Genomic DNA, 22,596 nt, shown 5'->3' with positions numbered 1-22,596 from the left:
TAGCAGGGCCACTGACAGCTCATTGTGCAGAGTGAGATGCTCCTGGCTGCCTGCTAGGACTGAGTAGGGACTGAGCTTCCAGAGTGCTGTAGGAAGGTAGCATCTCCAGGGAAAAAGCTGTGTGGATAAAGACCCATATCAGGGCAGAACTACTTAAAGACCAGAAGCTCAGGGAGGGCTCGAAAGAGGCGCTAGAGGCTTACTGAGAGAAGCTCTAGTGGACTGCATACCACAGAAAGGGTTTGTCCTGGTTAACATGCAGACAGTGTGTGACTGTTGGAGTTTTTGAGTCACTGAAAAACATGCTTGAAAAGCACCAAAAGGGGTCACCAGAACGAAAGTACGTAGACATGCAAAAAAGGGGACACTCGCGAGAGGTGGGTACCAACCTTGTTATAGTAAATCTATAAATTGTTATTCCAGTATAAGGTTAAAAACAAATTCCCACCCAGCTAAATACCCAAACTATCCATTTTTTACTAGCCAATGAAGATCATGTAGTGAGAAAAAAGAGCAGGAGTATTTCCTCTATGGACTTGTTCACACACGGAAACTCAGAAAAGTTGAGGAATTAAGTATGTTTAGTGAAAGTATATTAGTTATAGTATATTACTCTCTGTTGTAGATTCTGTCGTTCAGAAGTAAAGTGATCTTAATTTGCTGTAATTTGGTCCTTGGGATTAATCTGTGTTCAATGTATCAACTTTGTATTTAAGCTTAAAAAATCATGGGAAATGTTTGTTCCCAAACGCAATGCTTGGGATTAAATCCCAAGAGAGAGTTCACCATCAGTTTTTATAAAGAGAAATTATTTTAAATATATGTTTGCTAATCCTTCAGAATTGGCTTGGAGTCTTTAGGAATGAAAGATGATTCTTTAATTAAAGGTTGTGTCATGTGAAGGGACCTTCAGAAATACATCCAACCAAAACAGGCAACCCTCATTCAAATAATCTTAGAGATTTAGTTCAGAGGGAAGATTCCACCTTACATAAAGTGGATTATGATATGGAGCTCCACATTAGAAGCAATATTAGCAACGTTCATTAATGTGACAGCAGAACTCACTGAGAATATGGAGTCCGGTGTTCCCTCTAATTTTTTTTGTGCCCGTGTATTAAATGAATTTTATGTGCACCAGTAAGGTGATGTGTGATACATAATGTCCATATTGGTACACATCACAAAACTGATTCCACATATGGATGGTGTGTATTGGGGGTGAGCTGGGGGATTAAGACTACAGGAGAGGGCTCAGGGCTGGGGCATGGGATTCAGGTGTGTGTAGGGGTGATGGCTTTAGCTGGGGTGTGAGGGCGCTCTGGGGTGGGGCCAGGTGTTTGGGGTGCAGGAGTGGGCTTAGGGATGGAGTATGAGGAGTGAGTGCTCCAGCTGGGGGGTGTAGGCTCTAGGGTGAGGCTGAGGATGAGGGCTTGGTGGGGAGTGCAGGCTGCTCTCCAGCCCTCTCTCGCTGCAGAAGCTTGGGGCCAGGTCAGATGTCCTCACCACGGCTGCAGCAGGTTAAGCAGGGCATGGCCAGGGAGGGGCTCCACTCCATGGCTCTGGCATGTCAGGGGTAGACTGGATGGGGGCCAGGAGATGGGTGCCTCTCCCACAGCTACGGCAGGTCCATGCAGGGATGGGTTGTGGCTGAGGTAGGGTGTCTCTACCCCAGCCACTCCATGTCCGGGGCAGCTCTGTGCTGGGGCTGGTGGGCAGAGACACCGCTTGTCAGCCCCAGCAAGCTCTCTGCTGGGCTGGTGAGCAGAGGTATCTCTGACCTGGGTGTGGCAATTCCACAGGGGGACAGTGGGCACAGGTGTCTTTCTTCCAGCCATTGTAGTTCCACACTGGACACGTGCGAAGAAGAGCCTCTCCCCTCTGCAGCAAGTCCAGGGCTTTCAGCCCTGAGTACTTGCATGGGGATTAATACGCAGCTGTGTGACTGCACAGCTTAGAGGGAATTGAGGAGAAGGCTCTATTAGTGAATGTTGGCAATCTTATCTTAATTTTAGTAGGTACAGTAAAACTGCGATGGTCCGGCATCTGATGGTCTGGCACTCCTGATGGTTCGGCACCATCAGGAACCCGGAAGTGCTCCAGGCAGCTGGACCATTGGAGCTGCTCTGCCCCCAGCTTCCCTGATTCAGCCGCTGCTAAAACTGACCAGCGGCTGAATCGGGGAAGCCGGGGGCAGAGCAGCTGGAGTGCTACCGGGTAGGTCCCGTAGTGCTGCCCCTCGGAGCTGCGGGACCAACCCGGCAGCACCCCTGCTGTCCCCAAGTCAGCCGCTGCTGATACTGATCAGCGGCTGACTTCAGGAAGCCTGGGACAGAGCAGCTCTGCCTCAGGCTTCCTGGAGTCAGCCGCTGATCAGTATCAGCAGCGGCTGACTCGGGGACAGCTGGGGTGCTGCCGGGTTGGTCTCGCAGTGCCAAGGGTTGGCGCTACCGGACCAACCTGGCAGCACTCGAGCTGCTCTGCTCCAAGCGTCCCCGATTCAGCCGCTGCTGAAACTGACCAGCAGCAGCTGAATCAGGGATGCCTGGGGCAGAGCCGGACTATCAGAAGGGGAAGCTATGAGGGGTCTGGGGTGGCATCCACCCCATCCCAGACCCCTCATAGCTCCCCCTTCCGATAGTCCGGCATACTTGATAATCCGGCACCCCCTGGGTCCTAAGGTGCCGGATTATCGGAAGTTTACTGTAGTAGGTTTAAAACAAACAAAAGGAAGTACTTTTACACACAGTGCACAGATACCTGTGAAACTCCTTGCCAGAGGATGTTGTGAAGGCCAGGACTTTAACAAGGTTCAGAAAAGAGCTAGATTAATTTATGAAGGATAGGTCCATCAATGGCTGTTAGCCAGGACTGGTAGGAATGGTGTCCCTAGCCTTTGTTTATCAGAAGGTGGGAATGGGCGATGGGTGGGATCACTTGATGATTAGTTGTTCTGTTCATTCCCTTTGGGCTCACCTAGCATTGGCTACTGTTGAAATACAGTGTACTGGGTTAAATAGGCCAGTATGGCCATTCTTATATTCTTGTCTCCCAGGGATAATGCCCCATGCGGCACAGATGGTACCATCTTGTAACAGGGACCTGAGAGTTAACTGTCCCTTCCACATTGGTAACACTTGAATTTAGTCTCATGGCAGTAAGGTGGTATTAAAAAATTGAATCAGATTTAATATCAAGCTGGGCGAGAGATGAGGTATTAATCAGTGGAGGTGGTGTGGGAGGCAAAGCAGAAGGGAGGTGAGTCCTCTGAGAGGAAAGTATGGGATTACTGGAATGCTACATATTTTGTTTCCAAGGGTGAGGCTGCTGCATGGTTCTGGGCCACAGAAAGTCCTGCTTTGACAGCTTGTTGAAGGGTTTATAGAGCCCATCTGAAGTCCCAGTTAAATATATCTTTTCCTCTTGCTTTGTAAAAATCCCTTCATTGTCCATAGACAATTGCATCCATCATCAAATGTCTTGACATCAGCAATTGATGTTATAGAAGTTGTGTAAATAAATAAAATATTAAATACAATGTGTCCCCTATACAAGAAACATTATTATCTGTACCCGTGGCATGTTTGCATTTGCTATGTTTTAACTATTAAATATTTGTGTGTTTTCAAACTTAGGCTGTTTTTAAATAAGTCTCACTTATAGCTGACTGAATGGATTTAAAAAACAAGAACAAAATAAATCAGGCCTATTAATATGTGACATGAATTTCTGAAGGTATTATTTTATTTTGTACGATAAATAGAATAAGTTCCAACTCTGACTGCCTTTTTTCAATCAGCTTAAATTACAGTCTCCCTAATATATAATACATGTGTTTTTGCATATGATATTGATTCATTGAGTAGGTAATAACTTCAGTATAGTAATGTATAAGTAATAACTTAAAGCTGTTTAAAAATTACTATAATTAATTTGTGGTTTTTTTCCTTAGCACCATAAATTAATTGGCATTGTTAATATATTCCGTATAGAGAAAAAACCTCAACATGGATAAGATTGCATTTCTTTCCTGTATTGTTCAGATGAGAATTTTTAGTCTCCACTGGGAAAGCATAAAAGAGGTAGTTTTTCCAACCATGTTATGGTTGAACAAATTTAAATAGGTTTCTTCCCAGTTGGCTTTATTGCAGGTGCTAACTGTGTGAGTTATTGACAGTAATTGATTCTGTTATACCTAACAGAGTTCTTACTGGGGAGCACGTACATGTATTGGTCATTAAAATTTAACTTGTGTAATAAAAGTACTTAGAAAGATGGATGCCATTCTGCAACTTTTTGTAGACTGAGAGAGAAAATATATGTTTGGACATGTATATTTGACTAGGATCCTGGTGACTTTGTATATTCTTTCCAAGTCCATTTCTGTCTATCTTTGAATACAGTTATTTTTGTATGTTCACATAAAATCTTTTAGTAACAATATTTTTTCCCTCTTCGCGCCTCCCCCCCAAAGAAAATAAATTGGAAGGTTTCTGAAAAATTTAAATTTGAAGGTTAACTTTTGAAATCAAATTTCAATACGACAGTCTCTAACACAGTGTTTCTTAAACTTTTTAAGACTGAGGAACACCAAACAATATTTTTTTATGGGGAACACCAAGGATTTTTTTGTTGGGGAAAAAAATAAAGCCCCCCAGGGGTGAGGATGGGAGGGGGCAGGGAAAGGAGGCTTGTCCCTTTAAGGGTGGCTGTTTTGAATTCTGTTCTCTCCGCGGCACACCTCCTACTGCCTCGTGGCACACAGGTGTGCCACAGAACACACTTTAAGAAAAGCTGATCTAACACCTATTACTGTGTTAATATCCTAATAGATGAGCATTTTGTTTTTATATTTCACCTGCCACACTTGCTGGAAGCTAATCCAGTCGATAGCACTGAATGTAGTTTTAAAGAAGTTATGTGTTTTGTGCTTTTTTTGATTAGGGAAAGGTTAATGTGATAGTGGTATTTTAATTATTAGGAATGCAATAGAATGCAGTTTGGATTTGTTGAAGGTTTTTTTTGGGTAAGAATTAACAAATTTGAGGGGAGAATTTAATAGCAGCATCTCCTTTTCCTAGCTTCTGAATTATTCCATTTGTCTTTTTTGTTTCTATTTGTTAGGTTACGTGCAGAGTTTGATTAGGCGTGTAGTAAACAATGTCAACATTGTGATCAATAACCTCATATTAAAATATGTGGAAGATGATATTGTTCTCTCAGTCAATATCACTTCTGCGGAATGCTACACTGTCGATGAATTTTGGGATCGTGCATTTATGGACATCTCTGGTAAGTAGATACTTTCGGATTTTAGATTCTACAATGTTACGACCCTTATTCCTTATATGAGAGTTTACATTTCATACAACTGTCTAAGGGCTGGAAGGGAAATTGCTTACTGTTACATATTCAAAACAAAATTTTTTTTTTACCATAGTTGTTTTCCCCATTACCTGTATCTTGCAGGCCACATTATGGTTATTTTATATGTTAACTATTAATTAGGCTGGATGTAAATGCAAATACGTGCAGTGTGTTTCATGGGATAGAGAGACCATTAATTATACCAGTAATGTGAAATAACACATGCCACATTACATTTTAGTAAATGAAAATATTAAATTATGTTTTTATTTAAATGAGGTGTTTAGTTCCCAGAATCTTGGTTTCTTCTTCGAGTGGTTGTTCATGTCCATTCGAATAAGGTGTGTGCACCGCATGCACGGTTTCTCCTGGAGCGTTTTCCCAAGCAGTACCTGTAGTGCCAGCAGGTTGCCCCCTAGAGTGGTGCTGCTATAGCGGAGCATAAGTAACCCTGCTGGCGCTCCCCCACCTCAGTTCCTTCTTACTGCCCGTGATGGTTGTAGGAGCATTGCTTTCTCAGTCAGTTCAGTGGTCTACCCGTTCTGTAGTTAGTTTTATTGCCTGTAAATAGTTTTATTATCTGTAAATAGTCTGAAGTGTTAGGTAGTTAGTGATAGTAGTCATACTTTGTTCTTTGCTCCCCTTTGGGGGCAAGGAATGGCAGGGCCGCAAGGCTTCAAGACTTGTGCGGACTGTGCAAAGTTTATGCCTAAAGGGGACACCCACGATAGCTGTCTAAAGTGCTTGGGGGAGGCCCACATGGCAGATGCCTGCAAAATCTGCAGAGCCTTTAAGCCGCGCACCAAAAGGGAGTGGGATTCCCGCCTGAAGCTTCTCCTCATGTAGGCGGCCCTGCAATTGGTGCCAGCGGGGCAGTCCACGGTGCGCAGTGCACCAGCGTTGACGTGGGACGCTCCGCCGTGCTGCAAGGCATCAGCACCGAAGGCGCCACGGCACCGGTCCCGCTCCCCAGCCCCGAAGAGGCTGCGGACATCGCGGGGCAGATCCCCTAGCAGGATGTCCCGCACCGACGTGTACCAGTGGCACGAGTCACCCACACGGGGCTCCCCATGTACCGCGACACCAGGGGTGCAGAAGAGGGCTGGCACACCTCCAGCCAGCCCAGGACAGTTACTGGGGCACCGGCCATCCACACTGGAGACATTTCGAGGTGGCGCAGGACCTTATCAACTTGACCGCCTCCCCACAGTCCTCCTCTAGTGCGGGAGGGTCAAGACTGCCCACACCAGGGGCCACATCGGCACCAGCTGCCTCCCCAGAGCACGTGGCCTGGTTGGGCCCTGTATTGTCCGCAGTGGTGCCACAAACGTCAGGACCGTCACCACTTGCAGGACCCTTGGCGTGACCTAGGCTGCCCGACAGCAGACATGAGTACAGCAGCCGCCAGACGCTGGGGGCACCGGCAGGTATGAACTGGACTCTGCCCCCGTCGGGGCCATGTCCCTGGCACCGGTACCGGTTGTGATCCCGGCTGCTTCTATGGTACATTACTTCCCACCAGCACTGTATCCCACAGCGGCACCACCAGAGCAGCTACCAGCACACCAGGTGGCACCGGTAATGAGGGGAGAAGTGCTGTCGGCACTGGCCCTCACGGGCACTCGTTCCACAGCACCAGGCCTCATGGCACCACCGGCACTGGCACCGCCGACACCTGCTGTGCGGGAGTGGGCCGCCGCACCAACCGTCCCAGCATCGTTGTCTCCGCCGTCGGTGCCGGCTGCACCCTTCAATGTCGGGTCATTGCGGCAGATTCAGGGCACCGGGTTCTCGGTACCAGCTCCGGTGTGCCCCCCTCGCCAGATGCACGCCAGAAAGCCGAAGTCCATTGGCAGGTTCAGGACCACAATGGTGCCGGGGCAAGTAGGGACGGCGCTGCCCTGGTCCACGTCTGATTATTCATCTGACTCCGATGTGGAGACACTTCAGTCAGCATCATCTAGAGCTTTGACAAGATACCGGTCCCGCTCTCGGCACTGACACGAGTATCCACAGCTGCAGCAGACCTGTCCGCCTCAGCCTCAACCTCAGTGGCCTTTCTGGATGCCCTTGGTGTACCACCAGTGACAGGGTCCTTTGCCACCTTCCAGGGTGTTCAGTGCCTCCAGGCACCAAAGCACTCCATCAGCATCTCTCTCCAGACCTCCTCCAACTCCCGGGGAGGGTAGTGCTCATGTTGAGGCAGCAGACCCATGGGCTATGGTGGTGGCACCGCCCTCAGCCCCCGCAGGAGTCACCCACCCGGCCTTTCAACCCGAGGCGCCACCGGAACCAGTACTGGCCCAAGAGTCATCCTTGTCCTCATCCCCGGACGAGGCCCTGGCAGACCCAGCCCCGTCTATGCCAACAATGGACTCCGGGGCTCATCAGGAGGTTCTTCGCCACCTGGCTTCGAATCTAGGGGTCATGGTAGGTAGAGCCTGTGGTGGAGGAGCTGGACCCTATGGTGGACATACTCTTGGAGGATGCTCCTGCCAGGTTGGCCTTCGCCCTTAACAAGACGGAGGCAAAAATTACGAACACCCTCTGGCAAACGCCGGCTTCTCTAAACCCCACCCTCAAAGGGGTCGAGAGGCACTATTATGTCCCGCAGTTGGGGCATGAGCACTTATACTCCCAGCCTCTCCCCGGATCTCTGGTCATCCAGGCTGCCGCACAGAAAGAGAGGCTTCTGCAGCCAGGTCCATCCCTGAAGGCCAGGGAACCCAAGAGCCAGGGTGGCGAAGGCTTTCCTCCCCAACGACAGGTTTGTGACCATAGTGGGCATGGTCACCAGCTTTCCCTTGACCTCCACTTGCACGTGTCTGAGACTGTTAGGGCACATGGCGGCATGTAGGTATGTCATTCGCCATGCCAGACTGAGGCTCAGGCCCCTGCAGGCCTGGCTAGCAAAAGCGTTCGATCACTCCAGGGGCCAATGGGACACGACGTTGACAGTGTCCCGTGAAGTGCTCATTTCCCTACAGTGGTGGACACAAGAGGGCATGGTATGCAGTGGTATGCCCTTTCAGATGGAGCTCCCCTCAGTGACGTTAGTCACGGATTCTTTTGATCTCGGCTGGGGGCGCACACCTGGGCCACCACAGGACGCAGGGGATGTGGACCCCTTTGGAGTGGGCCCTGCACATAAATGTTCGAGAGCTGAGGGCAGTCAGGAAAGCTTTCGAGGTGTTCCTGGCATCGGTCTCATGCCAATCAGTCCTCGTACACCTGGACAACACGGCAGCCGTGTTCTACATAAACAAACAAGGGGGGGGGGCCTGGTCGTCCCCTCTGTGTCGAGAGGCGTTGCTATAGTGGGACCTGTGCATAAAGCACGAGATTCATATCCAGGCGGAATATCTGCCGGGGTGCAAGAACTTGTTGGCAGATGCCTTGAGCAGGTCCTTTGGAGCCCACGAATGGGCTCTGAAAGACGAGGTCCTGACTCAGATTTTCCACAAGTGAGGTTATCCCCTAGTGGACCTCTTTGCCACAGCAAAGAATAGAAAGTGTCCTTGCTACTTCTCGTTCCTGGGGCTGGGCACCCACTCCAGGGGGGATGCCATGACTGCGTTCTGGCCGTGGGGTCTCCTCTATGTATTTCCCCCGTTCCCTCTGAACCCCAGGGTTCTGTCCAGGGTCAAAATGTTCAGGTCCTTCTCATAGCCTCGAGTTGGCCCAGACAGTTTTGGTTCCTCGTTCTGGTGGAAATGGCATGTGTGGAGCCCATGGGTCTTCCAGTGGATCCAGAGCTCCTGACCCAACCCTGGGATGGCGGGAAGCTGGTTCACCCGAATCTCAGGTCTCTTCACCTGACAACCTGGCTTATCCATGGCTAACACAGCCAGAAAGGGAATGTTCTCTGGGGGTGCAAATGGTCCTCCTGGGCAGTAGGAAGCCATCCACCAGGAGGTCCTATGTGGCTAAGTGGAAGCACTTCATGTGCTGGGCGGCCCTACAGGGGCTGGACTCGTCCATGGCCTCTGTTCCGGCCAGACTAGACTGTTTGAACTATGGTCTAATGGTCTTTCTACCCCCTCACTCAAAGTGCACTTAGCCTCCCTCTCTGCCTTCCATGTGGGCTCCGCCGGCGCATCCCTGTTTACGGGCCCAGTGATCAAGAGGTTTTTGAAGGGTCTGGACAAACTGTTTCCCTCAGTCAGGCCCCCAGTTCCTCAATAGGACCTCAACCTAGTGCTTTCGGGGCTGATGTCACCCCCTTTTGAGCCGCTAGCCACCTGCTCTTTAAAGCATCTATCCCTCAAGATGGCCTTCATTTTAGCCATTACCTCAGCGCACAGGGTCTCGGAGCTGTGGGCTCTGACGATTGACCCGCCATACCTAGTGTTCTCAGCCAATAATGTCAGGCTCCGCTCTCACCCGGCCTTCCTCCTCAAGGTGGTGTTGCCCTTCCACATGTCCCAGGAGATATACCTCCCTGTGTTCTTCCCGAAGCCTCACCGCTCCCCTGAGAAGCAAGTACTGCACACTCTGGATGCTAAATGTGCATTAGCTTTTTACGTTGACTGGACAAAGCCTTTTCACAAATCTCCACAATTGTTTATTGCGTTTGCTGACAGGATGAAGGGGCTCCCTATTACTACCCAGAGATTGTCCAACTGGGTCGCCTAGTGTATTAGGGAGCGTTACAGCTTAGCTCGCAGGGAGCCGCCGCGTGTTATGGCACATTCCACCAGGGCACACGCGTTCTCGGTGGCATTTGGGGCACAGGTTCTGATGCTTGAAATCTGCCGGGCAGCCACATGGTCCTCTGTCCACACATTTACGTAGCATTGTGCGCTGGCACAACAGGGTAGAGGGGATGCTGAACTGGGTACTGCAGTCCTCAGGTCTGTGCTGTAACTGTATCTGTCACGCATTGGTTTATCTGTTGTTTGCCTGTTGCACGTTAGCCGAATAAAGTTGTCTGCTGGTTTGTTTCAATGCTTGTCTATGAATGTTTATCCGTGAGCTACGACCCCTCCTCCTTGAGGGTCCAGCTTGGGAGTCACCTTATTCGAATGGACATGAGCAACCACTCGAAGAAGAGGAGGAGAACGGTTACTTACCTGTAACTGTTGTTCTTCGAGATGTGTTGCTCATGTTCATTCGATTCCCCCTTTGTCAGAGCATCCGGCAAGAAGGAACTGAGGTGGGGGAGTTCCAGCAGGGTTACTTACGCTCCGCTATAGCGGCGCCTCTCCGGGGGGCGACCTGCCAGCGCTACGGATACCGCTTGGGAAAACGCTCCAGGAGAAACTGTGCACGCGGCGTGCACACCTTATTCGAATGAACATGAGCAACACATCTCAAACAACAACAGTTACAGGTAAACCGTTCTTATCTAAGTATATTACAGTTTTTATTTATCTTTACAATTCCCTTGTGAGGTCAGGAAGTCTCATTGCCCTCATTTTACAGATGAACTGAGGCTGAAGAGAGACTTGACAGAGTAACATAGGAAATATGTAGCGGAGGAGAAACTTGAACATGCGTCTTTGCATATTGTGCTAATCACTGGACAGTTTTCTCTAGATATATTTTATAATGTTATAATATTATAATTATTATAAATTTTATCTGAAGCCAAATTATCATAAAATATTTTATTTTATTGTGCTTCAGAAAATGCAGGATAAAAACTTGCCTGACAAAAATGTGCATTTTGTCTGGTTATCAAACCTATCAAACACTCGCAGGAGAAGAAAAATGAATGGACTTGTTTTATCCTTGTACATAGACTACAGTAGCTAGTAGTTTTCTAAGGCCAGCTATGAGGTGTAAAGTGAGTTGGGAAATTTGCACTGTGTATGACTCCTAGCCTGTATTGTTCTTGTTTTTATAATCACCAAATTCACCCAAAGTACCATCTTTTGAAGTATATACTTTATTAAAAGTTAAACTGACTACAAAATGGAAAAACAGGTAAAGGCTAGCTGCTTTTCTCAGCTGTTGTTAGATTGCAGAGAAGGATCTGGAGGGAGAGCCATATGTCATGGCTGATTAGTCGGACCAGTTATTCTAAGAAGAAAGGTTTCAATGCATAATCCACTTGGCTGGGGGTGTAAAACAATGGATTAAAGGGCCAAGGAAAGACAGAGAGGGGTACTCTCTATTTTGTGTTAGGCTGCAAAATATTCTTCTTTAATGGAAACATTTCTATTTTTTCCCCCCTTAGTCAAGGCCGTACAAGATCTTTTTAGAAAGAAACTGCTCTTTTTGTGGGATGATTTTCTGTTTTGGGGATTTTCTGAAACTGTTACTTCTAGCAAAATTGTAGCTATAAAGAAATTTAATTACTTTTTGGTTTATGATAAAGCAAATTTTTTTTTCTATCCTTGCAGATTTATAATCAAGTATCTGAAAATTGAGAGAGTATTTTGGATATTCACTTTCTAAATTCTCTATTGCCCAATTTTTAACCATTAGCTTCATTTATTTTTTAAACTAACTAAAATGGAGAATGTACCTTTTGAGTGCATTATTGGAGTTGTAATGTTTAAATATATTAGTTTTCTCTCTTTTCCTTAATAGCAGCCCCCACTCCCTCCACTACTTCTGGGTAATCATTTATTTTCTGGGATTTGAGACCTTTGCTAAATTGGAATAATATTTTCAAGTATGGATGGGATTATTATCTTTGAAGAAATGTTTTATATTAAATACGTTGAAGATAAGATTCACAAACATTAAAAAAGTATAATACACACACTTTAACTGTGTGTTTAAATACAAAACATTTTAGTAAGCTATAAAGAAAAATATATTACCAAATGCTTATTTACAAAATTATTCTTCTTGCTAAATCTATTTATTTTAGCCATGTGAGCCAGGAATATTTTTGGTATCTTAAATAAGAGAACACTCTGACTATAGTGGCAGCCTCTTCTCTTTCTGTCAATGTAGATTAGCATACTATGAATATTAATGATTCGTGTTTTATACTTGGTTTTAAACTGTCTTAATATTTTTTTCTTTTTAAAGCAACTGATCTAGTACTAAGGAAGGTGATTAATTTTTCTGACTGTACGGTATGTCTTGATAAGAGAAATGCCAGTGGTAAAATTGAATTTTACCAGGACCCTCTTCTTTACAAGTGCTCCTTCAGAACTCGTCTGCATTTTACTTATGATAACCTTAATTCCAAGATGCCGTCTGTTATCAAAGTAGGTACTGAAGTATCCTCTTTTTTTAATCCATATGTGTAATCCATACTTTTCAGTTTTTAAGTCTATAATTTGACATTCATAAGAAAAATCAAAGAACATGAACACTAACATAGTATATTAACTATAGTGGAATTTTTGTGTCTTGGTTTATTAATAGACTGCATACATTATGTATGCTATGTTTATTAATAGTTTTAAGAGAGAAAAATTATGCTCAATCCAGATAGTTTGTCCCAGACACTGCTAGGCATTAAGGAAAACTTAGTACCTTGTAATGATTATTCAGTGATAGAGGTGTAAAAAATTAGTTGTTCAAGTCCAGTTCTTAACAAACAAGTGTCCAATATCACAAACACACTTTTGGCACTAAATAACATAATTTTACTGATAGAGTACAGAAATCAACAGTTGAATGGACACAGAAGTTGAATTACCTTTTCACTGTTAAAGTCTCTTCATTCAGTTCATGTTGTAATGCAGGCATGTTAAACTCAAAGCCTACTGAGGGCCACACAAACGAAAACTGATAGCTTTCAGGGCCACCAAAGAAAAAGTACTTTTATCGGAGAGTCATATCTATTTGTTAATATAGATCATGTTTTAGGTATATGCTATAATATCTTTTCAGGTCTTGTTTGAATATAATACAATAATTTGATGTGTAAAATTGTTATTTGAATCCATGAAGACTTTGAGTTTAAGGTGCTTTAGCCCCCCCTGCTCTAATTTAATGCCCTCCCCCTCCCGCAGAGCCAGGCACTCCCAGCCTCCCTGCTCTAACCCAATTCCCTTCCCCTCTCCAAGAGCCAGACACTCTAAGCCTCCCTCCTGCTCCTCCCTCCTTTCCCCCCAGCTCTAACCTAATGCCTGGGTCCTGGAGCTGCCGCCGCCACATGCTTCTCCCTCCAGGCGCTGGGGCGTATGCACTGAGTGGCTGGCCATGGGCAAGTGCTGGGACGTGTCCACAGAGTGGCTGGCCTTGAGCAGTCCTGGTGTGTGGCTCAGAACCAGCAGGAGCTGTATTTCCTTAATCAAAGAGCCGCATGCTGCTGAAGAGCTGCAGGTTGGCCACTCCTGTTATAAACAATGTAACTGGGCAGGCTGCACTTAGATAATGTATAAAGATGTAGTCGTGGTCCACAAAAAAATTCGATCAGGCCGCATGTTTTACGTGACTGTTGTAGTGTATGAAGAGAGCTTTTTTCTATTGAAGGTAGAGAATTTGCTGAATCATGTTAGGTCAATATTGTCTAGCAGCAGTATCAACACTTTCACTGCTTACTGGGTTCTTAGAAGACATTTAAGGGTAAATTAGAGCTAACAGCACAGAACATTGCGAGCCAGGAGTGGTGATTGTAAACAAACTTGATGAGACTGCAGGAAACTTGGCTACATCCATGATAGTGGACATTCAGCTAACTGAAATCATGCCGGACCATGGATGTTGCAGGACCAGAGAGTGCCGGACTTGAGAGGTTCAATCTGTATCTGCTGTAAATGGTGTATTGCACTTACATTGCACTATTGATTTTAATATATCAACACACTTTACAGGCATTTGCTATTTATAAGGGTTTATCTAAAAGTGTATTCATGCAGCATACTGCGTATACAATTGTTTTGCACACATGAACATCTAGTAGCATATGCGCAAAGCAGGCAATCAACATCTCTCCTGATTATTAATTTTTACTGAAGTATTCTAGAAATTATTCCTATGAGACCCAGGAGCTATTTTATATACTAAGATACCTATTGAGCACTGGTGGTAAATAGGGGGTAAAAAGAACTGCTTCATTGCCTACGCACATTTACCTGGGACATTCAACATAATGTCTGGGTGGCAACAACCTGGTGCCAATTACACCCTTTTTATCTATTTTAGAATGTTAATTCATATGTCTATCACTACTTTCCCTAAAGCCTTATTTAGTAATGTTAACTCCCATAAAATAAATATTAATAAGCAAATGATGAATACAATTACACTTGCCCCTAATTACCCAGTGCTTTTTTTGTGATGGTACTGTCTGGTACACAGTACCGGCACCTCCAGTCAGAGCTCAACAACTTTTCCCCTGGAGTATCAGCACCTTTTTTTAACAACAACAACAAAAAAAGCACTGCTAATTACTATTTACAGAATTTCTGATTAAATCAACACATTCCTATACTACAAACTAACAGGTTACAGAGATTATAAGAAATTTGACCCTGAAGATATGTTATGCAGAGTCAATGAGGATAAGCAAGAGACATAACAAAATAGAGCAACTTCATACTTACCTGGTTTCCTAGGCTACAAAAACAAAGGGAAGGAGCATGTCCAAGGGTAATGCCTGCTGTGGCTGAAATCCTTACCACCATTCCAGACTCATATTCATTTTACATATCCCAACAAATATATATTCATAACAGTACTTGGGCACAGCAGGATCACTTAATCCTGTGTTAAATTTTGTTTTTTTTTTGTAAATTGATTTTGTGTGTGTGGTTTTTTTTTTAGAAAGATATTAGCACCTTTTAACTAAATAGTCAGCAATTTTAAAGCCTGGCCCTAGAACATCCGGATATTAATGATTTCTTGTAGACTCATAGACTCTAAGGTCAGAAGGGACCATTATGATCATCTAGTCTGACCCCCTGCACAGTGCACGCCACAGAATCTCACCCAACCCTCCTAGAATAATCCTCTCACCTATATCTCAGATATTGAAGCCTTCAAATACTTTGAAGACCCCAAGATGCAGAGATCTTTCAGCTGTGATCCGTACCCAATGCTACAGAGGAAGGCGAAAAACCTCCAGGGTCTCTGCCAATCTACCCTGGAGGAAAATTCCTTCCCGACCCCAAATATGGCAATCAGCTAAACCCTGAGCATGTGGGCAAGACTCACCAGCCACACACACAGAAAGTTCTCTATAGTAACTCCTATCATCCTTCCATTGACCTATTTCCCACTGATAATGAATGGTCAATTAGTTACCAAGATCATGTTATCTCATCAAACCATCCCCTTCATAAAACCATCTAGTTTAATCTTGAAACCAGATAGATCTTTTGCCCCCACTACTTCCCTTGGAAGGCTGTTCCAGAACTTCACTCCTCTAATGGTTAGAAACCTTCATCTAATCTCATGTCTAAACTTCCTACTAGCCAGCTTATATCCATTTGTTCTTGTGTTCACATTGGTATTAAGCTTAAATAATTCCTCTCCCTCCCTGGTATTTATCCCTCTAATATATTTAAAGAGTGCAATCATGTCCCCCCTCAGCCTTCTTTTGGTTAAGGTAAACAAGCCAAGCTCCTTAAGTCTCCTTTCATAAGACAGATTTTCCATTCCTCGGATCATCCTAGTGGCCCTTCTTTGTACCTGTTCCAGTTTGAATTCATCCTTCTTAAACATGGGAGACCAGAACTGCACACAGTATTCCAAATGGGGTCTCACCAATGCCTTGTATAATGGCACTAACACCTCCTTATCTCTACTGGAAATACCTCGCCTAATACATCCCAAGACCGTATTAGCCTTTTTCACGGCCATGTCACAATGGCGGCTCATAGTCATCCTATAATCAACCAGGACTCCGAGGTCTTTCTCCTCTTCCGTTACTTCCAACTGATGTGTCCCCAGCTTATAACTAAAATTCTTATTATCACTCCCTAAATGCATAACCTTACACTTCTCACTATTAAATTTCATCCTATTGCTATCACTCCAATTTACAAGATCATCCAGATCTTCCTGTATGATATCCCGATCTTTTTCTGAATTGGCAATAGCTCCCAACTTTGTGTCATCCGCAGATTTTATCAGGACACTTCCACTTTTGGTGCCAAGGTCAGCGATAAAAAGATTAAATAAAATTGGCCGCAAAACTGATCCCTGAGGAACTCCGCTAGTAACCTTCCTCCAACCCGACAGTTCACCTTTCAATATAACCCGCTGTAGTCTCCCCTTTAACCAGCTGCTTATCCACCTCTCAACTTTCATATTAATCCCTATCTTTTCCAATTTAAAGAATAATTCCTCATGTGGCACTGTATCAAATGCCTTACTAAAGTCAAGGTAGATTAGATCCACTGCATTTCCTTTATCTAAAAAATCTGTTACTTTCTCAAAAAAGGAGATCAGGTTGGTTTGGCATGATCTACCTTTTGTAAAACCATGTTGTAATTTGTCCTAATTGCCATTAGCCTCAATGTCTCTAACTACTTTCTCCTTCAAAATTTTTTCCAAGATCTTGCATACTACAGATGTCAAACTAACAGGCCTATAGTTACCCGGGTTGCTTTTTTTCCCTTTCTTAAAAATAGGAACTATATTAGCAATTCTCTAGTCAAATGGTACAACCCCTGAGTTTAGAGATTTATTACAAAATATTGCTAATGGACTTGCAAGTTCATGTGCCAGTTCCTTTAATATTCTTGGATGAAGATTATCTGGGCCCCCCGATTTACTCCCATTAAGCTGTTCAAGTTTGGCTTTTACCTCGGATATGGTAATATCTACCTCCACATCCTTAGTCCCATTTGTTATGTTACCCTAAGCTCTTCATTAGCCTCATTAAAGACTGAAGCAAAGTATTTGTTTAGATATTGGGCCATTCCGAGATTATCTTTAACCTCCACTCCTTCTTTAGTAATTAGTGGTCCTACTTCTTCTTTTTTTGTTTTTTTCCTATTTATATGACTATAAAACCTTTTACTATTGGTTTTCATTCCCTTTGCAAGGTCCAACTCTGCCTGACTTTTAGCCTTTCTCACTTTGTCCCTACATGCTCTAACCTCAATAAGGTAGCTTTCTTTACTAATCCCTCCCATTTTCCACTCCTTGTATGCTTTCTGCTTTTTCTTAATCACCTCTCTGAGATGCTTGCTCATCCAGCTTGGTCCAAGACACCTGCCTATAAATTTTTCCCTTTTCTTGGCTATTAAAGTTAGCTCTTTTGAAATAAAAAAACCCTAGTCTCAGATTTATTTTTGTTTATCCTTCCATTTAATTTGAACTGAATTAGCTCATGATCACTCGAGCCAAGGTTGTCCCCTACAACCATTTCATCTATGAGGTCCTCGCTACTCACCAAAACCAAATCTAAAATAGCACCCCCCCTTGCTGGTTCAGCAACTACTTGATGAAAGAATTCATCAGCTATCACATCTATGAAAATCTGAGCCCTATTATTATTACTAGTACTTGTTCTCCAGTCTATATCTGGAAAGTTGAAATCTCCCATGATTACGCAGTTTCCATGACTATTTACTTCATTAAAAACATTAAAGAGGTCTCTATCCATATCCAAATTGGATCCTAGTGGTCTATAACACACCCCAAGCACTATCCCAGGGGAGGATCTGATAGTTTTCTTCCCCAATGTGATTTTTGCCCAAACAGACTCTGTCTTCTCCATTCCATCACTTTTTATTTCTTTACAATCTACCTCATCTTTGATATACAATGCGACTCCACCACCTTTACCCTTATTTCTGTCTTTCCTAAACAGCACATACCCTTCAATACCTGTACTCCAGTCATGCTTAGTATTCCACCATGTTTCTGTTATTCCTATAATATCTGGTTTCACTTCCTGGACCAATAGCTCTAGTTCCTCCTTTTTGTTACCTAGGCTCCTCGCATTGGTGTACAAACATCTTAATTTTTGCTGTTTGGCCTCACTCACATTCTTTACCCAATTTGGCCCGGACATTGTTCCTTCAATATGACCTATTAGACTAGTATCCACCCCACCCTTCCTCATGTACATTCTCCTACCCCCAGCTATATCCTTTCTTACTTCATTTTCTTCCCTCTCAGTGTTAAAATCCGGCGTAGAGATTACCTGGACATCTCCCAACTATCTCCCCCAAATTCCTAGTTTAAAGTTTTCTTTATCAGTTGAGCCAGCCTCCATCCTAGAAGTCTATTTCCCTCCCTACTTAGGTGAAGTCTATCCCGAGAGAACAGTCCTCTGTCCATAAATGCCTCCCAGTGACCATACATCCCAAAGCCCTTCTTATAGCACCACTGCCTAAGCCATCTATTGATCATCATAATCCTGTCACATCTTAGTTTCCCTTCTCTAGGAACAGGCAGAATCCCACTAAAGATCACCTGAGCCTCAATTTCCTTGAGCATCCTCCCCAGCCTAGCATGGTCTCACTTAATTCGTTCCATCGAGAATCTAGCCGTATCATTTGTTCCTACATGAAGGATGATCAATGGATTCCTTCCTGCTCCCTTAATAATCCTCTTCAACCTCAGTTCCACATCCCATATCTTAGCACCTGGCAGACAGCACACCCTTCTATTCTCTGGATCAGCTCTGGTTACTGGCCTAACTATTCTTCTCAATAAGGTGTCCCCAATCACATAGACGTGCCTTTTCCTAGTGGTCTATCTCTTGGTTCCTCTGGCTGCAAGTCCTTGCTATTCCTATTTTCCCTTGTAATCCTCTTTAACCCATCCTGTATCCTCCTAATGCTCATTATTGGTGATGTCTCCATTAACTCTTCCCCTTTATCTATGGGACTAGCCACTCTTCTCTTCTTCCTTACCCTTCTATCTTCATTATCTACCTGCTGTACCCCTTCTTCATTCTCCAGCTCCACATACCTGTTCTTGAGCTCTGTTTCCTTCACTGACCCATCTTTTCCTCTGCTTGGTTCCCTGAGTCACATGCTTCCACTGTCCATTTTCTTCGCCCAGCCATCCCCCCTCTGAGGCCCTTCCATCTGCATATTTAAGCTTTCCCCTTCAGCCACGTCATGCCTTTGCTCCATCATGTGCTCAAATCCCCTTCTAAACTCGACCAGAATTTCCACCTGCATCTCCAGTCCTCGGATCTTTTCTTCCATCAGCTCTATCAGGCGGCACTTCTTGCAAACAAAAGTCCTTTCAGGTACCCCCTCCGGAATCATGTACATACCGCAGCTACCACATCCAATCATCCTCCTTGTGTTCTCTACTACTTGGCCAGGGCCACTACTGCCTCTGAGTTTTATCTACTTTCTCACCAAAATCCTATTATTTCAGTGAACACAAAAATAGACCAAAACACCCTCTCCACAGCAAAAACAAACTCCAAACAAGTTCCAATATCCAAACTCCCACTGAAACTCTCCTGTTTACAGCTGTGTTTGCTGCTCCTGTGCCGCTGCAGCTATCTATGCCGTGGCCTGACTAGAAAGCTACGTTTATAGGACCCCTAATCAATTAAGCCCCACCCCCTAATCAGGGCTCAGCTTCTCTCCCAGCACACTACCCCTATAAGCCTCATGTGTGTCAAGGCTGTTCTCCTCTCTGGCACTTTTAATGCAGAAGGCAGAGGTCTGCAAGAGTCGTTAGAATATACTTTCCACTAAAGGCTTATGTTAAAATTCCCCACGGTCATAGATTCCCCAGCCTTGGATTGGTATCACTTCCATCACCCACATGTAAAAATCTTTTAGGATCTTACATATGGGAATTCCTTCCTGTAAGCTACCCTTAAACTTTTTTAACCCTCCCTCTGGAGAGAGCTTGAAAAGCCAGCTTCTTTTAAGTAGTGTCCCTGTCGGTGCTCCACTCAGGTGTCGGTGTGTTCTTGCATCAGCGATCGGAGATTTTTAGCCTAGTGTAGTGCCTTCCTGTGCTGCACATGCACAGTTGCCGTCACTGTCGCGTGCTGTTCTGTCCATTAGCTGTGCGCACTCTTCGAGTCCCCTCAACTCCTTTTCTGCCATCCTCAGTAGAAGACGGAGTCTCTGAGCAGTGTGATTTTTCTGGAAAAAAAAATATAAAATTTGTGTTGATTAACCGAGTTCTTTAGTTACTTTTAGTCAGTCGTAGTGTCCCCTTAAACCAACAGTAAAAAAAACAAAACACAAAAAGCCCCCATTTTTTCTCCAACTTATTTGACCCCAAGTTCTTCAAAATTCTGGGCCCCTCCCCCCCAATTTTAAGAAGTGCGACTCACGCAGGGACCCTATGTCCAATTTGGACAGGCACATCGCCTGCATAAAATGTCTCGGTGAAGGTCTTGTGGCTCAGAAATGCCAACACTGCCAAAGCATGATCGTAAGAGCTAGAAGAAATAGAGAGGTGAAGACTGGAGGACTTGCTCTGGGAGAAGTCTCTCCAATCACCACATCTGAAGAAATTGGCATTGGTGGAACCCTTGAGTCCAAGGAAAAGAGCCAACTAATCTCGTAAGTCAGGGCCTCAGCAGCATGATCTCTGATGGTGGTGCCGACAATTTTCCTGCACCTTCAAGATGCCTTCTTCCACACGTCCATCCACCCTTCCTGTAGAAGGTTTGTCAGATTCATCATAGGTAGTTATTATCAGTACTGTGTCCTACTCTTTGGCCTTCAACCGCACCCTAAGTTTTCCAAGATTCTAGAGGTGGTAAATGCGTTTCTCAGATGTCAGGAGTACATTATATTCCTCCATTCATACAACTGTTTAATCAAAGGTACCCTCAACAGCAGATGTTAACTCTAATCAGCGTTACTCAGCAGGTCTTTTCGTCCCTAGACCTCTTAATAAACGTACAAAAATCTACTCTTGAACCTACCCAGATGATAGAATTCATCGGCACATAGCTGGATGCTGTTAGAGCCCGGGCCACTCTTTCTGTTCAGTAATTTCACACACTATGTGACCTCATCAACATAGCGTTACACACCCCCTTCACCAGCTTTCGGACTTCCCTTCAAATTCTAGGGCACATGGCGGCCACCACATATGTGGTACACAGTGTAAGACTCAACATGCATTGCTTACAAGGATCGCTAGCAACGGTTTTCATCCCCAATCAGAATGGTCTAGGCCAGGGGTCTCCAAACTTTTCAGCCCGAGGGCCGCATTAACTATCAAACAGCAGTTCGGGGGCCGACTACGCACTTGAGGTCCAAATAAAAAACAATCAAAACATGGATGTTGTTTTTAATTATTTATTTAATATTATTTTTTTCATTTATTATTTAATAACACATTGATACACTACACATGAACACCTGTATTAGTGTGAATGATGAAATTGTTTCCTGGATGCCAAAATAGCAGACATTTCTGGCTTTAGATTTGTTGTCCCTAACATCAACAGTGACCTGAGATTATCATCGGACAAGTTTGTTCTCAAATTGTTCTTCACGTATTTCATTCTTGAAAATGTTTGTTCACACAGGTATGTTGTTCCAAAGATTGAAAGGTACCTTGATGCAAAAGTTTTGACATTAGGAAAGTCTTCCTTGGGCAAAAACTGGTAAAAACCCACCAGTCCTATTTTGAACTTGTCCCTAAGGAGGTCATTTGCTTGCAACTCAATGACTTCCAGCTGCAGTTCATCTGGGCAACTGGCCACATCTGCTTCAAATGGGTTTTGAAACAATCTCACTTCTTCTGCCTTTGAATCCAAGTCAGAAACTGCAGCTGGAGGTCTTTGATGATCTCGCATGCAAATGACATGGGGAACTCAGCTGTTGCTTCAGCCATGAAGACCTTGCACTGCTGAAAGTGCGTCAAGTTGTTGGCCTGTACTTGTTCCAAAAACAAGACAAGTTTGGATCTGAAGGCCTTTAGGTGGGTGTATAAATCAGAAACTAGATTTTGCTCTCCTTGTAGTTTTAGGTTCAGAAAATTGAAATGACTAGTTATGTCTGCAGCAAAAGCCAATTTCCATACCCACTCTTCATCAGACAGTAATGGCTGTGGCTTGCCTTTACTTTCCAGGAAGTCACCTATTTCCTTTCTTAACTTAAATACTCTGCTCAGAACTTTCTCACAACCTAGCCATCTTACTGCTGTGTAATATGGTAAATCTTGCGATTCTGTGTCTGTATCTTTCAACATGTCTCTGAACTTTCTATGGTTGAGCCCATGTGACCTTATTAAATTCACCATCTTCACCACAGGATTCAGTACACTGCTAATGTCCACATATTTAGCACACAAAGCTTGCTGGTGAATAATACAGTGCAGGAACATTGGTTGTATAATGTTTTTCTCATTACACATCTGCTTCACTTGTCCAACCAAGCCTTTCTTTATGCCACTCATGTTCTTTCCTCCATCAAC

At 44.4% G+C, this 22,596-nt stretch overlaps 1 protein-coding gene across 4 annotated transcripts in view; it reads left to right on the top strand.

Annotated features, from left to right (window-relative positions):
- VPS13B (vacuolar protein sorting 13 homolog B) overlaps window positions 1-22,596 on the top strand; it is a 1,005,617-nt gene that overhangs the window by 111,000 nt on the left and 872,021 nt on the right. For all 4 annotated transcript variants that reach the window (XM_075920304.2, XM_075920302.2, XM_075920305.2 and 1 more), the window contains exons 5-6: window positions 5,125-5,292; window positions 12,355-12,536. In XM_075920304.2, coding sequence (XP_075776419.2) covers window positions 5,125-5,292; window positions 12,355-12,536 — 350 coding nt within the window. The remainder of the gene's footprint in view (window positions 1-5,124; window positions 5,293-12,354; window positions 12,537-22,596) is intronic.

This window comes from Pelodiscus sinensis, chromosome 2 (assembly GCF_052426305.1).
Source record: "Pelodiscus sinensis isolate ZL-2025 chromosome 2, ASM5242630v1, whole genome shotgun sequence".
In the NCBI taxonomy this organism is placed as follows: domain Eukaryota; kingdom Metazoa; phylum Chordata; order Testudines; family Trionychidae; genus Pelodiscus; species Pelodiscus sinensis.
Note: the sequence above shows the minus strand (reverse complement) of the source record. Positions and strands in the feature narration are given on the sequence as shown.